General features: G+C 32.7%; 1 protein-coding gene across 10 annotated transcripts in view; it reads left to right on the top strand.

Annotated features, from left to right (window-relative positions):
• The window catches only part of ROBO1 (roundabout guidance receptor 1), a 1,122,944-nt gene that overhangs the window by 1,033,024 nt on the left and 74,198 nt on the right, over positions 1-15,722 (top strand). For all 10 annotated transcript variants that reach the window (XM_053903216.1, XM_053903212.1, XM_053903215.1 and 7 more), the window contains 2 exons: positions 6,785-6,909; positions 9,978-10,149. In XM_053903216.1, coding sequence (XP_053759191.1) covers positions 6,785-6,909; positions 9,978-10,149 — 297 coding nt within the window. The remainder of the gene's footprint in view (positions 1-6,784; positions 6,910-9,977; positions 10,150-15,722) is intronic.

The raw sequence follows: 15,722 nt of genomic DNA, 5'->3' as shown, positions 1-15,722 counted from the left end.
CGTATGGAAGGTCCCTGCTGTCTGTATGGAAAGAAAATTCTTTGACCTGTCCCTGAGAGAAATATGGAGAAAGGGGAAATCTGGGGGAAAAAAAAAACAAAAAAAAACAAAACTTAAATTTCTATCATTTATTCTTGAGCAGAGAAAGTTCAGGATGATTACTTATCTCAGGTGAGTAAAGGGGTTTTATATGGAGGATATTAATGGCATTGATTTGTTTATGGAAATTAGAATTAAAAAAAGGTGGGTTAAATTGTGACAGGCAGGTTTTCATTTAGGTAAGAGGCATCATTTCCTGATAATCATGGTTGTTAGAAGTTCTTGAACATACTGGGTTTTAATTAATGAAAGATTCAACTCCTATGGCTTGATTGCTGGTAAAACTTATAAGCAAGGAAAAGCATTTAAGCGTATAAGCATTTAAATTTTAAATGATCTGTTTCATAGTAATTTTTTTTTGTTTTAACATTAGATATTTTTGAGATGTTTAAGGAATTTTAAATTACTAAAAATATGACTAGAAAATCTTTAAGAATCATTCCTGTAGTCTCTTGACTTTAAATAAGGCTTGATTTTAACTGTATCCATCTAATATTAAATTTATTTTCACAAATCCCGTAAGTTATTTCTACATCGTTTTATTTATTTATTCATTCATTCATTCATTCATTCATTCATTTATTTGGCAAAATTCTATTGCTACTGTTTGTTAGGTTCTCTCTCTTGTAGTTTCTAAATTTTTCTTCCTGTCACTTAAAAGACACTATCTTTAAGGACTCAAAAGTGTTACCAAGTCCTGTCCACTCTGTTTTCAAGTCTAGGTAGCATAGCATGTTGATTATTCCTTGAGTAAATTGAGAAAAAGCTTGTTTGTTTTTTAACTTTTCTTGCCTGGATGCATGAAATATTATGCTTAAAGGTTTTTTTTTTCTTTAGAGTGAAAAAGAAAGACAAATTATTTTACTCATTTACTCATGCAAATAAAAAGATGTGTGTTGAAATGTGTTTCTGAGTCACGTTTAAATTTTGTATATGTGACATCACTAGTTGAGAGAACTTTTGTCTCTATTTCGTTTCTTTTTCTTTTTTAAAATTATTTTATATTTTATTTAAAACATACATTTTTATCCTTCTACATGGATTATTGAGCATTCCCATACAGCAAAACCAAAGCAACATAATTCCAGCTTGAAGATATTAGTTCATACCGTACATTGTGCCAAAATATCCTGAGGTTCCATCAGACACTTGAGCACCCCCAACCCCTTTCTAGTGTGTTGTCTCTTTCCCTCATCGCACAAATTAAGGAAATGTAATTTCAGATTCAACGTCGGAAGTGACTTGAGAAAGCTGTTTATAGTCTGATGGAAGTTGATTGTTTTGTTCTGTTTTGTTATTGTCACTATTTTACAATTGTACCATTTCACAGAAGCAGTGAAATAGTTTCTGTATTTATACTACAGGAATGGGGGCACCTGGGTGGTTCAGTCAGTTGAGTGTCTGACTCTTGATTTCAGCTCAGGTCATAATCCTAGGGTCATGGGATCGAGCCCCACATCAGGCTTCACATTGGGTGTGGAGCCCACTTAAGATTCTCTCTCTCTCTCTCTCTCTCTCTCTCTCTCTCTCTCTGTCTCTCTCTCCGTCTCTCTCTTTCTCCCCCAGCCCTGCACCTCTCCGCCATGCTTTATAAAAAAAAAATTTAAATAAATTAAATGAAAAAATAAACTATAGGAATGTATATCAAGTCAAATTAATTTGATTTAACTTAAAGACATGGAACTTATTTATTTGAGTAAAATACATTGTTGCTGTGTATGGGGCTATTATGAAAAAGTTTTGCATTTGGCAGTTAATACCTTTGTTTCTAAAAGAATAAAATAAAACAATCATTTTCCAGTATTTAAAAAGTATGTTACTCACGCTTCCTATATTAATATGCCCAGTGTTTCAGCCTTGCAAGCAGGTAATGTCATTATGACTTTATTAGATAGGTTTATAAAGTTTTCTCTGTTTTCATGTGTTCACATTTTTCTGTATCTTCTCAATTAAAATTCTGCAGGAATTTAAGTATAACACCTTTTAGTAACTTTGCTCCTCAACCTACTGTCGGGGACCAGAAGCACTTGAGTGCTTGGTAGAAATGCAGAATCTGAGGCCATACTTCTAACCTATGGAATTATCATTTGTATTTTAAGCAATTCTTAGGGTGATTTATGTGCTTATTCAAGTATGAGAAACACAGATTTAATAGAATATCATTGGCAGCATGAACCTTTTAAAAGTAATCTGGTGGTAGAGTTGTAGGATTTAACACTATTTTGCCTTTGATTAAGATGCTTGATTCCTATTGTAAGTAGCATTAGCAGTTAATATTTATTGTGTTTTTAAACTCATTACGTATGTAGTTATCTAACCCTGTCATCTGATAGCAAAATGTAGTCATTGAAAAGTGTTTTAGAATTGTATAGATATCATCCATTGTAGCTCTGTCATTTAATCATAGTAGAGATTTTAAGATTCATTTCTATTTCTCTTAAATTATTCATGATTATACTTAAAATGCTAACAAATATTCATTCATGGATCTTATGAGCCAGATATTAATGTGTTCTTTATTTTACATTAAAAGAAGTATCATTGTTAAGTCAAATCTTATTACTTTTTCTGTTTCGTTTCTGTTTCTTTATTTTTATTTCATGTTTTCTTTTTTTTTTGTTTTGTTTTAGTTGGGTCTGGTAAGTTGACATTTTATTGGCCATCTCCTAATCACCGTGTCACTGTGACTGGAACTTCTCTTCCCCTTTCCATCCATACCCTTCCATGTCCTTCAACCAATCAGCCTCCATGTTTCACTTGTCATTGGCCACAAAGACAGACTGCACAGAATAAAGTCTGCAGGAAGTATGGGTAACTGTGACAAAGAGTAAAGGTAATGGGGTTGCTAACCTTATGTCTTGTTAAATGATGTGTGATCTGCATTCTTTTGTTTTTTTCTGTCCTTAATTGCGTGATAAAATAAGTGATAGGACTATATCGTAGTTAAGTACTGTTTCAATTTATATCTCATGAGATAAACAAACAAAGAGAGGTGCCCAGAGAACAATGTGGGGTGTTTGTTTGGTCCAAAATATGTTTATAAGTTCATGTCTGTCTATCTAAGCTTTTGTAACTATTGTTCAGTAATTGTCATTAGGAGTCCTCTTGGTGAATAACCTTGCACTTAGGGCTGTTCGCACTCATTTCCATTTCTTTGTGTCAGATTCATTTCATTTTATGTAAGAAATAATTGCATGATGCTTCTAAAATGTATTAAACTTCTCACTGATAAACTTGGCCTCATATATGTAGTCATTACATTTCCAAGTCCTCTCATGATCAGCATGTTGGGGAAGGTACACTCACCCTTTAAAAATGCTGGAAAACCATTTTTGGAGTTTTACATGAGGATGCTAAGTATTATGCCAGGGAATAATTTGGCCTAAGGAAAGCTTCCTATTTTTTAAGTTAAAAAGCTACATAAATATTATAAAGGTGTTCATACTAACACAGATAGGATGGATTGTTCAATAATGGTGATGTACTAAGGGGCTATTTGAAAGAAATACCTTTCTATATGCTACTGTATATACAAAAATGTATACGGATTAATATTTAAACATAAAAAACTAAAGACAAAAGTATAGGATGAAAATGGACGTGAATGTTTACATAATTTATTACTTATGTAATCTATATTATGTAATTTTATTGATAGAATAACAAAAATGCTTAACCAGATTAGAACAATTGTCAACAAAATGGAAAAATATATCTACAACACATATGAAAAATGGATGAAATTTTCACCTAACAATAGTTCTTAAAAATAAAAAAGATGAGCATAGGAACACAATATTCCCAAAAAATAGGATATCAGTGACAAGGTAATGTGAACATAAATGTCTAATCTCACTAATACACAAAGGCAAATTGGTAGGAAATTTCATTCTCAGTTTGGCAAAGATGTTAATGTTCAGTGTTTGGGAGGTTTGGGAGGAAAATGCCCTATAGGAGGATTGTCGGTTGAAATAACCTTGAATATAATTGGGAAGGATGTTATTGTCACTATTGTTTTTAATAGTGAAAATTAGAAACAAATCCAAATTTAAAAGCAATAGATTGATTAAATAATTTAAGGTAAATTTGTATATGGATTATTAAAGAGTTATTGAAGTGATATTTTAGAAGAATATTTTAAAACACTATGGTCCACTTTGCATGGTTGAATTATGGGTAGTTTTCTTTTTTTCTTTGCTTGTTTGATTTTCTAAATTTCCAATACTGACCATATATGACATTAGTAACATGGTTCTGTAGTTTTAATTATAACAAGTTAGAATGTAGCCTTTGAAAAATATTCCAGCATTCCATCATAAACTTCAAGTAGATGGATGCGATGAATGGCCTTCTCAGTCTAAATAGATAGGTGATGATGATAGATAGATTGATAGAGGCGTATGTAATCCATTTAAATTTTTCATGGAGATATAATTACATCTCAGATTCAACATACATGTAGAAAAGGATTTTTTAAAGTTATATTTCTAGGACATATCTTGGGGCTGATGTCACTGTTGATGTTGGCTCGAGAATGTGCCTGCAAAATATAGTAAATTCATTTCCAGGCAGATATCCTGTGTGGAAGGATGGCTGCAGGATAAATGTAGTTAGCATAAGGGTTTGTATCCCTGGTTCCCAAATAAGTCTTTGAGGTTTGAGGAGAGCTGGCATTTTATAAAAGAAACATGGGTTCTGGCACACGTTATTAGACATGCTTCTGAGATTTAGGAAAGAGACCACCCGAAGTTTATACTTCTCTGAGTGGTTTGAACATTTATATTTTCCTACTCAAATTCCCTACATATTGGAAAGTCATATTCTCCCACTCATTTAATTAATCATTTTTTTCTTTTATTGAAATAAACCAAACTCTCTTCTGGATTTAGTTTATTACCTAGTCAATCCTTTGAATTTTTTGATCTGATTTCTACCTCAATTATTGCAGCCCTTAGCTAAGGAATCAAATGCTCCTGTATGGATATGTATGGAGGACAATCCCCAAGAAATGATACACATGTCTGTTATTATACCTGGATAATGATAGTGTTTGCTAAATTCATGAGTAAACCACTCAATTACAATCAGAGTTAAAAAAAATTATAAGGTAGAACTTCAGTGTTACCAAATTGAACCTAAACTGTATCTCCTAACTTTGTATTTTCTTCCCTATAAGTTATAGGACATTTGAAGGCATTTGACCTGATTTTTCTGGTCTCCTATAATTTTCTAGTTAAATGGTATAATTTCTACTAAACCTCAATTAAAAATAAAAAGGGAGTATGGAAGAAATCACACTAATCTAGAAGTTAGGAGATCTAATTGCTTTCTTAAGTTTTGCCACCATGCAATCTTCAGCAAGTTCTGTTATATATCTCTCTTAAAAAAAAAAAAAAGAGGTTTTTACTTCAAATGAGAGATTTACAAATTTATATATAATATATATTATAAACATTTGTTTATGTGTCTTAGATGCAATCGCCTAGAATGTATTTATGGAGAGAAAATTACCTTTTTCAAATCCTTGACTTCATTAACAAAGAAGTCATGTTCTTGTAAGCAGTGTAGCATTTGTGGACATAATCTGAATATAATTTTCAATTCATTTTCACTTGAAGGCATTATCCTAAGTGACTGATATAAGTAACTAAAAGTACCTTTAAAGAAGAGGTTTAAAAAAATGGAACAGTCTTAAAAAGTGGATTAGAAGAACCCTATCCTGTATAAACTGTTAAATGTCTGGCTTGAAATGTTCACTTCAATTTGAACTGAGACAAGAGAGGAGAATAATTAGGTGTTTCAGACAGCTGATAAGAAATGAATTTGAAAAGTGTAAACAGTAGGTAAAAAGACTTACATTCAGTGCGTATTTTTCTAAGCATAAAGCACGGCCCCCAAAACAGCTTTTTTCTCTCCCCCCAGAAGTGACTCCATCAGCACACCTAGTGTTTTCAGCTGCCGTTGCTCTCAATGTAACTGACACAATTTTCTGACACTCTATTTACTGCTGGATGAAGTGGCCATTTAAAGTCTGTATAAATCAAACAGTTTGGACAAAGCTGGCAGTATTTATAATGTCAGGATGAGCAGATGTTTCAAATTTGCCCTCATTTCCATATATATTCTGTTTGAACATGCCCTTGCCTATGTAAATGAAGGAGGCATTTGACTCAACTATTGCTTTAAATTCATTTCCATTCAAGTAATTGGACTGAAGATTCTAAGTGGTTATAATTTCCATGGTAGCATTTCAGGAGCTTTTGAGTTAAATTAAAGTAATTTTAGGGCCTGCTTACGTCAGGAGGTCCTTGTGTATATGATTAAAGTCCATTCAGCTTTAAGCAGCTCTAAATGAGAAAAGATACTCGTTCGTACACATTTCAGGTATACATTGAATGTAAAGGATCAAATTGCAGCTCAAGAATTCTTTTTAATGTGGAGGTTAATCTTAGAAGGTCAACCAATAAAAAAAAAGAAAACTGCTTCACAAAAAATCTCTATTCTCTTCTATAAATATGCCCTTAACACTTTAACTTCGATTAAATTAAGGATGAGAATGGGTACATGTTATAGTGCATAATGAATCATGTAAAATAATGGCAGCACTTGGGATATCAGCAAATTGTCTCCATTAGGATAATAACTACATGTTTTGATTTGGTGTAATTTGTTTCATCTCCTTTAGAACCTCCACATTTTGTTGTGAAACCCCGTGACCAGGTTGTTGCTTTGGGGCGAACTGTAACTTTTCAGTGTGAAGCAACTGGAAATCCTCAACCAGCTATTTTTTGGAGACGAGAGGGGAGTCAGGTAAGACCTTGTTCTATATTTCAGTCAGCTAAGGTGGGTGCCTGAAATGTAAGAAAAACCTAAGCATTATTTAGTTATACAGTTGTTGTTTTAAGAGAACTGAAAATTCTCTGAATACCCTAGAAGACGTCAACAATGAAAGAAAAGAAAAAAAAAATTCATTTATTGTTGTAATTCTAAAAGCAATTTTCCTGGGGTGCCTGAGTGGCTCAGTCGGTTAAACGTCAGACTTTGGCTCAGGTCGTGATCTCACAGTTTGTGGGTTTGAGCCCCATGTCGGGCTCTGTGCTAATAGCTCAGAACCTGGAGTCTGCTTCAGGTTCTCTGTCTCCTTCTCTCTCTGTCCTTCCCCTGCTCATGCTGTGTCTCCCTCTCTCTCTCAAAAATAAATAAACATTAAAAAAAAGCCTATTTTCCTGCCTAGTTTTGGTACATAGGGTGATATATAGCATGGTAATTATCATATATAATTTATCTTTACTTCCAATTCAGCCAAAATAAACAAAAAAAAACCTGTACTTTTTCTCAGTGTAATTTAATTAATTATCATTTCTATTATTCAGATATCTGTAATTATATGTTAACAGAGATTTACATACATTTCAAACAGATGGCAATTATTCAGTGCAATTTCTCTGAAAACGTCAGGATTCTCAACTGTCTTCTTCACTTCTTTATGTATGTTTATGTGTGTGTGTATATAGATACATATATACATAAATATCAACTATATATATCAATTTTTGCATGTCAAAGATTCATCAAACCATGTGTTAGTCTGTTTAATATAGATGTCATGTTAAATACAGTTCAGTGTATTCTAATTCTTTGAAAACTATCATCTGATTGCGATTTGCTATCTAATCCCATTCTCTAAACATTTATAAACCAGAATTTTCTATATACATTGAACTAAAATGTAAAATTCTATGCTGTTACAAATTCTAAGTTCACGATTAGGCTTCACCTTAATAAAAAGGAAATTTTGAAATAATTTCACATTAAAAATAATAGGAAACTTTAAAATAGCTTTTAAACCTAAGTCTTCTTTTTCTTATCTCTTATTGACTTGCCTTCTTCAACAAAATAAGCATTTGCCATTGCTTGTTTCTGATACTTATAAAAAAGATTCTCATTCATTTTTTAATACAGTTATTCCTAGCTTCTTTTATTTTTTGCTTAACTCAATCTTGGGTGAGTTGTTTCATGGTCTTGCTTCTATTGTGTTCATATGAAGTAACATATAGGTAGTTTACTGACTGCACTCACTAATCTTTCATAGGCAATGTAACAAGTTCGCTTTTGTTTTCACTTTGGTAGGCAAATATTAAGTTGATTATGGTATATAGACCCATCATTTGAGTTACAGTACCTTTTGTTGTTTCTAACACATTCCATTTGGCCTCGAAGAACAACTTTGCTGATAGCAAATTACATCAAAAAAAAAAAGAAAAATTTTGTAGAGCAGAAAGAATTGAAAGCATATTATATAAGAAAATCTATATAGTAAATCCACTAGAACTTCTTCTTAACAGAGTAGAATTCTAATGACTCATTTAGTTATTTAAATAAATTATTCATTAAGTTATGTAAACTCTATCAAATTTTGAAATGATTTTGACTTGGTTTGGTTTAGTTTAATGATACAACTTGCTAAAAAAAATTAAAATAAAAAAATACAACTTACTTTTTCCTAAAATTTTGTCACTGGACATATATTCATGAAATAGTACATAAGCCTTTATAAAATTATATATTTTAAGAGGCAGTGAAACTTTTATTCATTTAATTTTTTTCATGTTTATTTATTTTGAGATGGCGGGGGCGGGGGGGGGGGGTGTGCATGAGTGGGGGAAGAGCAGAGAGAGAGGGAGAGAGAATTCCAAGCAAGCCTCACACCATCAGTGCAGAGCCCCATGCAGGGCTCAATCTCATGGAAAGGAGAGATCATGACCTGAGCTGAAATCATGAGTCAGACACTTAACTGATTGAGCTGTCCAAGGCAATTAAACTTGTAAAAAGGAACAACTTTATTTGGTTAGAAGAAATCTGGACTTTATTTCATGAAGTGTTAATTTCCCATGAAATATATATACTCTCTCTAACAGGGAACAAACTTTGAGATTCATAGGGAGAAATTCGTACCATAAAATAATATCACATCTTGTGTTGACTTTGTATATAAGATGAATTTCTACAGAAATAAAACTCCATTATGAATTCTTAAATTTAATATTTGAATTTCAAAATGATCCATAATGGATATCTAAGAGGAGAAGTAAGAAAATACAGTTTGATAAAAGTTACTGAACTTTTATAATGGACAGATAACAGAGATACTTTTTCTGGTGCCAAAAAAGTTTCTTTGAACTTAATTTGTCAGAATGTGCTTAAATTTTAATTTTGTTTGTATATTAAAGGATTTATTGTTTATAGTCCTAATAGTCATACATATATAAAGCAAAGCTCTGACTTTGTTTTTTTTTTTTAATTTTTTTTAACGTTTTATTTATTTTTGAGACAGAGAGAGACAGAGCATGAACGGGGGAGGGGCAGAGAGAGAGGGAGACACAGAATCAGAAGCAGGCTCCAGGCTCTGAGCCATCAGCCCAGAGCCCGACGCGGGGCTCGAACTCACGGACCGCGAGATCATGACCTGAGCTGAAGTCGGCTGCTTAACCGACTGAGCCACCCAGGCGCCCCTGACTTTGTTTTGATTAACATGTAAAAGTTTTAGCTCTGTTGATACCTACTACTTTTATATTTAGTATTATTTGAAATTGATCATTATAAAAGCACCTATCAACATTTTGAATTTATTTAAATTTTAAAATGATCCTATTTAAGGCTAGGTCATTAAACTTGGTGTCTATATATGTGTGTACATCTACATATGTCGGTATGTGATTAAAGAATATTTAGCTCATTTGTGTATATATTGTGTGGTATGCATGTGTATGTGTATGCATTTATATACCTGTTTATAAATATTTATGTATATATGCCAAAATATTAGAACCTGGCAATTAACCTATTGTTATTCTTTCCTCCCAAATACTGGGTTCTAGAATCTGCTTTTCTCATATCAGCCACCACAGTCAACCAGCCGTTTTTCAGTCTCCCAGACTGGTGATCTCACTATCACTAACGTCCAGCGATCTGATGTTGGTTATTATATCTGCCAGACTTTAAATGTTGCTGGAAGTATCATCACAAAAGCATATTTGGAAGTAACTGATGGTAAAGTAGAGTATTTTATTTTAAAATATTAAAGTTTGGTTTATGATCTAAAAAGTGTGCCAGTAAATGTGTTTATTTTCTACTGTATATTCTTTCTGATGGCACTTTTGGTGTGAAGCTAAAAAGGATGTCAATACAATGACGAAGTCTAAAATTATTCTTTTTTTTATTATTTTTTCAACATTTATTTGTTATTGAGAGACAGAGAGACACAGAGAGTGAGCAGGGGAGGGGTTGAGAGAGGGGGAGACACAGAATCTGAAATAGGCTCCAGGCTCTGAGCTGTCAGCACAGAGCCCGATACGGGGTTTGAACCCACAAACTGTGAGATCATGACCTGACCCGAAGCCCGGTCACCCAACCAACTGAGCCACCCAGGTGCCCCTAAAATTATTCTTATTTTAACTTGGCATATACTATAAATTTCTAGCACCAAGTCATGTCCATAAAAGCATAACAATTAAACAAGAAGTTTATAGTGAATAGCTGTGCATAGGAATGTTTCCTTGTTTTAGAAAATAAAGTTATTTTTAAATCTCTTAGTGTAAAATATCGTCTTTTCCCCTCTAAATTAAGGAGATAAAATGAATTGCTGATAAGTCCAACACACAATTCATTATAATGAACAAGTTTTCTTCAATAATTTGATTTTGTCCTGTTTTTCAATTCCCTTAAACCTGATCAATTAATGCCAAGTACATTTTGAAGACACCTTGATGGAGAAAATCCTCACACTGTAAGATGGAGACTAGTAATAATTTGAGAAAAAAGAAAAAATTGTATACAGATAAATATATACATATATATATACACATCTGTGTATATACATATATACCTAAATATATACATATTTATAATATAAATATAAATATACATATATACATAGATATAATATTCTTTTATTGCTGTATAGTATTCTATTATATAAATAGCTCACAATTTGTGTACTCCTCTATTGATGGATTGCTTTCAGTTTAGGGCTTTTATTAGTTAATAAAGCTAAATATCCCTGTACAAGTCTGTAGATGGGCATTTGCACTCAATTATCTTGGTTTGCCTTTTGGCAGATGAATATACCTATTTTTTTTCATTTTCTCATATATTCCAGATATAAGCTTTTATCAAATATGTGTTATAAATACTTAGTTTTAGTAATTTCCCTAATGATTTTAAGGCTTAAATAACCAATTTTAATTAGGACCAATGTATTATTTTTCTTTTTTAGTTGGTGCTTTTAATTTTCTATTCTACCTCGAGGTCATGTACACATTCATTCTCCTATGTCTCTTTTTAGAAGTTTTATTGTCTATACTTCTAAGATTGGAGTTCTTAATCCATTTTTATTCTTATTTTTTTTGCATGTGGTATAAAACAAGGGTCAAAATTCCTTTCCCCCCATGTGGATACTAATTGTTCCAGCATCATTTATGGAAAACTCAGTGTTTTCCTCACTGAATTACATTTTAATCATAATTCAGATGAACATAAGTGTATGGGCCTGCTTTTATTCTCTCTATTATATTCTGTTTATATTATGCCAGTATGTATGGTCTTAATTATTTTAGCTTTATAGTAAGTCTTATAAATGGGTAATGTAAGTGTCCTACTTTTTGTTTTGTTTTGTTTTGTTTTGGGTTGGCTACTAGAGGTTCTCTGCATCTTCTTATAAATTTTAAAATTGTCAATTTTTACACACACACACACACACACACACACGCACACACACACCGTAAACAAAAACAACAAATGTGAGATTTTAATTTTGATTTCACTTAAATTACTGAACAGTTTAAGAAAAATTAACATCTTAACAATCTTAGTCTTCTAATTTAGGGAAATGGTATAAATTCCACATATATATGTCGCAATTTAGTTAAATCTTTAATTCTCTCAATAGTGTTTTACGCTTTTCAGGGTATAGATCTTCCCTATATTTTGACAGACTTATACCTAGGATATTTGATGATTTTTGATGTGACTGCATATATATATGCATATAACTTTCATTATTGTATTGTTTGAGGCAAGATGTGCAATTGATTCTTTGTATGTTAACCCTGTATCCAGCAACTTTCTAAATACACTCATATATAATAGTTTATATGTAGCTTATTTTGAAATTTCTATGAACCAAACTGTGTCAACTCCAAATGAAACAGGTTTACTTCTTCTTTCCAATACTTATGCTTTCTATTTCTCTTACTTGTCCTGCATTGTCTGTGCTCTACAGTATAATGAATAGAATTGGTGATAGTGGAAATATTTTTCTTGATCCTAACCTCAGAGGAGAAGTAAGTGTAATGTTAGCTAAGATTTTAAAGATAGCATTTTGAAATTAAAAAAAAAATTCTGGAGGATATTTTTAACACATTAATCTGATTAATTTGTTTCTTAGTACTCTCAGGATAAAGTTTATATTAGTTCATATGCTTTACAATTTATCTGCAGCCTCAGCTGTGAATACTGTATCTGCTCACCTGCCCTCATTTTATTGTGTTTCCTATGTATTTCTTTTATCTGAAGACTTCTGCATATGTTGTTTCTACTGGCTTGAAATTTCACTTACTTCAAGAAGCATTCCCTAACTCCTCAAACATGAGCATTCTTCACCCTGTCATCTATACAAAGATTACATACCTTCCTGCGTTCTATATTTATTTTTTTGTATTCTTCATTAGAAATTAAGTTCTATGAGAGCAGGACCCTGTCTGTCCAATAAATATATACTCAGTATCATACTACCAAAGTCTGGCACATAATACATACACAATACATAATTTTTGAATGAATGGATGAAACATGGATAGAATGAACAGCTAACTCTTGGTTAAGTCAGAATTCAAGGTTATGATTATGTCATTCCAAAGCCCCAACTCTTACCCCTGTCTGTGATGCATAGTATATACGTACTGGCTCCAGTGAGTTAGAATGACCTAAAATGTACGGTTTCTTACATACATTAAAGCTATTAGATGATGGTTATGAAGGTGGTAATGAATTTGATAATGATCAATATAATCAGTATGTAGAAGTACAATGCAGAATTGCACAAAAATTTAATATTTCAACTTTATGTGTAGAAGCAACTTGTATATACAGGTGTACATGAAAAATGGCCAGAGAAACCTATGGTAAGATACTTTCAAGTATTTGTTACTATTCTCATCGATAATTGAAAGCAAAGCTTTCTACATGCCATCTGACATGACATTATCATAAATTGCTACATTTATGAAAATAGATCAAGGCTAGCAATTTTTGCTAAACTAACACAAAACAAAAACCTAACACTAAATATACTAATTCGTTTTACATTCTCGGGGAAGATTTAAGGTGGCTTTGTGTGCGCTTTGTGGTGGTACTGTATTTTTAGTTTTGTTTTCTTTATTTTGGAATTCACTGATATTGCACACACAACAAGTATGGACTCGTTCTTCACAGGTAAACTATTACTATTGTGAGTGCTGGCAACATCAGTATTTGCATAAATCAAATCAAGAGGAGAGCTAGTAGGCAGAATACTTTCTGGATGCTATTTGAATGTAGCTTCTTGATCTTTATTGTTTGCAAAAAGAACAAAGACAAAGGCAGAGTAAAACAGGAGGCACAGAATTTGGTGGACCAGCAGCTGTCTTTAAAATGCTGCTTCTCTATAGCTGTGGCCTCTGCCCCAAATGGCATTTGACTCAGGAACATAGAAATCCATATCACCTATTTAATTGAAAATGTTTCTTTCCTTGATTGGTAGAATGCAAGAAAATTAGTTAATGGCTTCCAAATGATGTATAAAATTAAAAAAAAATCACTTGCATTCATCTTTCAAAAGTTACTGGTATGCAGAGAAACAAGGGTTCACTTTTATTTAAAAAAGAGATACCTGACAATTACTATTTGATGTGGACAAGTGACTTGTACTGTCAGTTTCAGTTCCCTAACTCGTAAGTAATTGCAAGATATGTTTGCAAACCAATGTTTGTTGGTATGTAAATATTAACTTTGCATACTCAAACCAGTCAATAGAAAAACCATTTTTGTAATTTGTTCCCTTAAAATTATTTTATAAATGTATTTACATGTATTAACATAGTCTTTATGATCATTGCTTTTGAAGTAACCAAATCGTTCTTCTGATGACATAGTCTCGTTTTTTTAGGACCTTTATATTTTTCATGAATGTGTGGAAAAGATAGCTTTGATAAACTCTGCTGGAACAGGGCTATACCACCGGTGACACTGCCTATACCAGCAGTATTCTCACCACGATCACCACCATACTGATGCTCATTAATAATAAGTTACAGTTATTCAGTGCTTCCTTTGTGCCAGGCACGAATGCTACCATCATTTTGCATATCAATTTCAAATCTGACAACATGTCATTTTACAGATCAGGGAATGGAGGCAGAGACTGGTGAAAAGGTAGGCCCCGATCATACAGATACTAAGTAGCAGAACTGAGACTTAAAACAAAAGTTTGTACTGTTCAGTATGGTAGCCAGCAGCCACATGAGATTATTTAAATTGGAGTTTCAATTACTTAAAGCTAACTAAAATTACACGTTTAGTTCCTCATGTACTCTAGTTGCACTCAGATGATCGGGATCCATGGATGCTGTTGGCTTTTGTGTTGGATAGCACGGTTACGGAACATTTTCATTTTAGGGCTACATCTTCCTCTAAGATGCATTTATTTACTCCTTAAAATTCATTTTAATAATGATAATTCATTCTAATAATACCAGTGTAAAATATTAGAGCCTTAATTTGAGGTTTGACTCAGAAATGGACCTCACTGCAGGGGCGCACCTGGGTGGCTCAGTCTGTTAGGTGTCTGACTCTTGATTTCTGCTCAGGTCATGATCTAATGTTTTGTGACATGGAGCCCCAGTTGGGCTCCTCACCAACAGCAGGTAGCCTCCTTGGGATTCTCTCTCCCCTTCTCTTTTTGCTCCTCTCCACTCTCTCTCTCCCTCTCAAAATAAATAAATTTTTTTTTAAAGAAATGGACTACACTCTTTAGTTTGCATAAATTTATGTTTACATAAATGATAGATGAAATGAAATGAAACATAGATGTCATCAATATTTTATTCTACTCTGTGACAACACAGAGTATTTCATCTTTTCTACCTAAAAATGTGAAATTGCTTTAATGAACTCCTTCAGCTCTGATTTACCTATCTATCAGGTTTTTACAGAAAAGGGCAAATGGCAGTATCATAATCCATATATGTTTCTAGCTTTTTGCAATTAGCAAAGCTTCTTCATATCTGTTATTCCATTTAAATCTTCATAGCAATCCCCTGAGCTGGCTAGAATGTTACTATCTTCCACAGATCAAACAAACAAACAAACAAAAACGGAGGCTTAGAGAATTTAAGGAAGCTGCCCAAAGACACATGACAGATGGAGCTGATAATTAACTACACTCCTCTTCTCTTGCCTTATTTTTGTAAACTACCCAGTATAAACCAGGAAGAAATAAATAACAGAGAAACAGCATCATTACACTGGGTTGGGATAGGATGGGAGGTATGAATGATGCTAAAAATGATACAAACATTGAAGAGCTA

Source organism: Panthera pardus, unplaced genomic scaffold (genome assembly GCF_024362965.1).
Source record: "Panthera pardus isolate Hobbes unplaced genomic scaffold, ASM2436296v1 HiC_scaffold_16, whole genome shotgun sequence".
In the NCBI taxonomy this organism is placed as follows: Eukaryota; Metazoa; Chordata; class Mammalia; order Carnivora; family Felidae; genus Panthera; species Panthera pardus.
The sequence above is the reverse complement of the archived record's forward strand: the minus strand, read 5'-3'. Positions and strand labels throughout refer to the sequence as shown.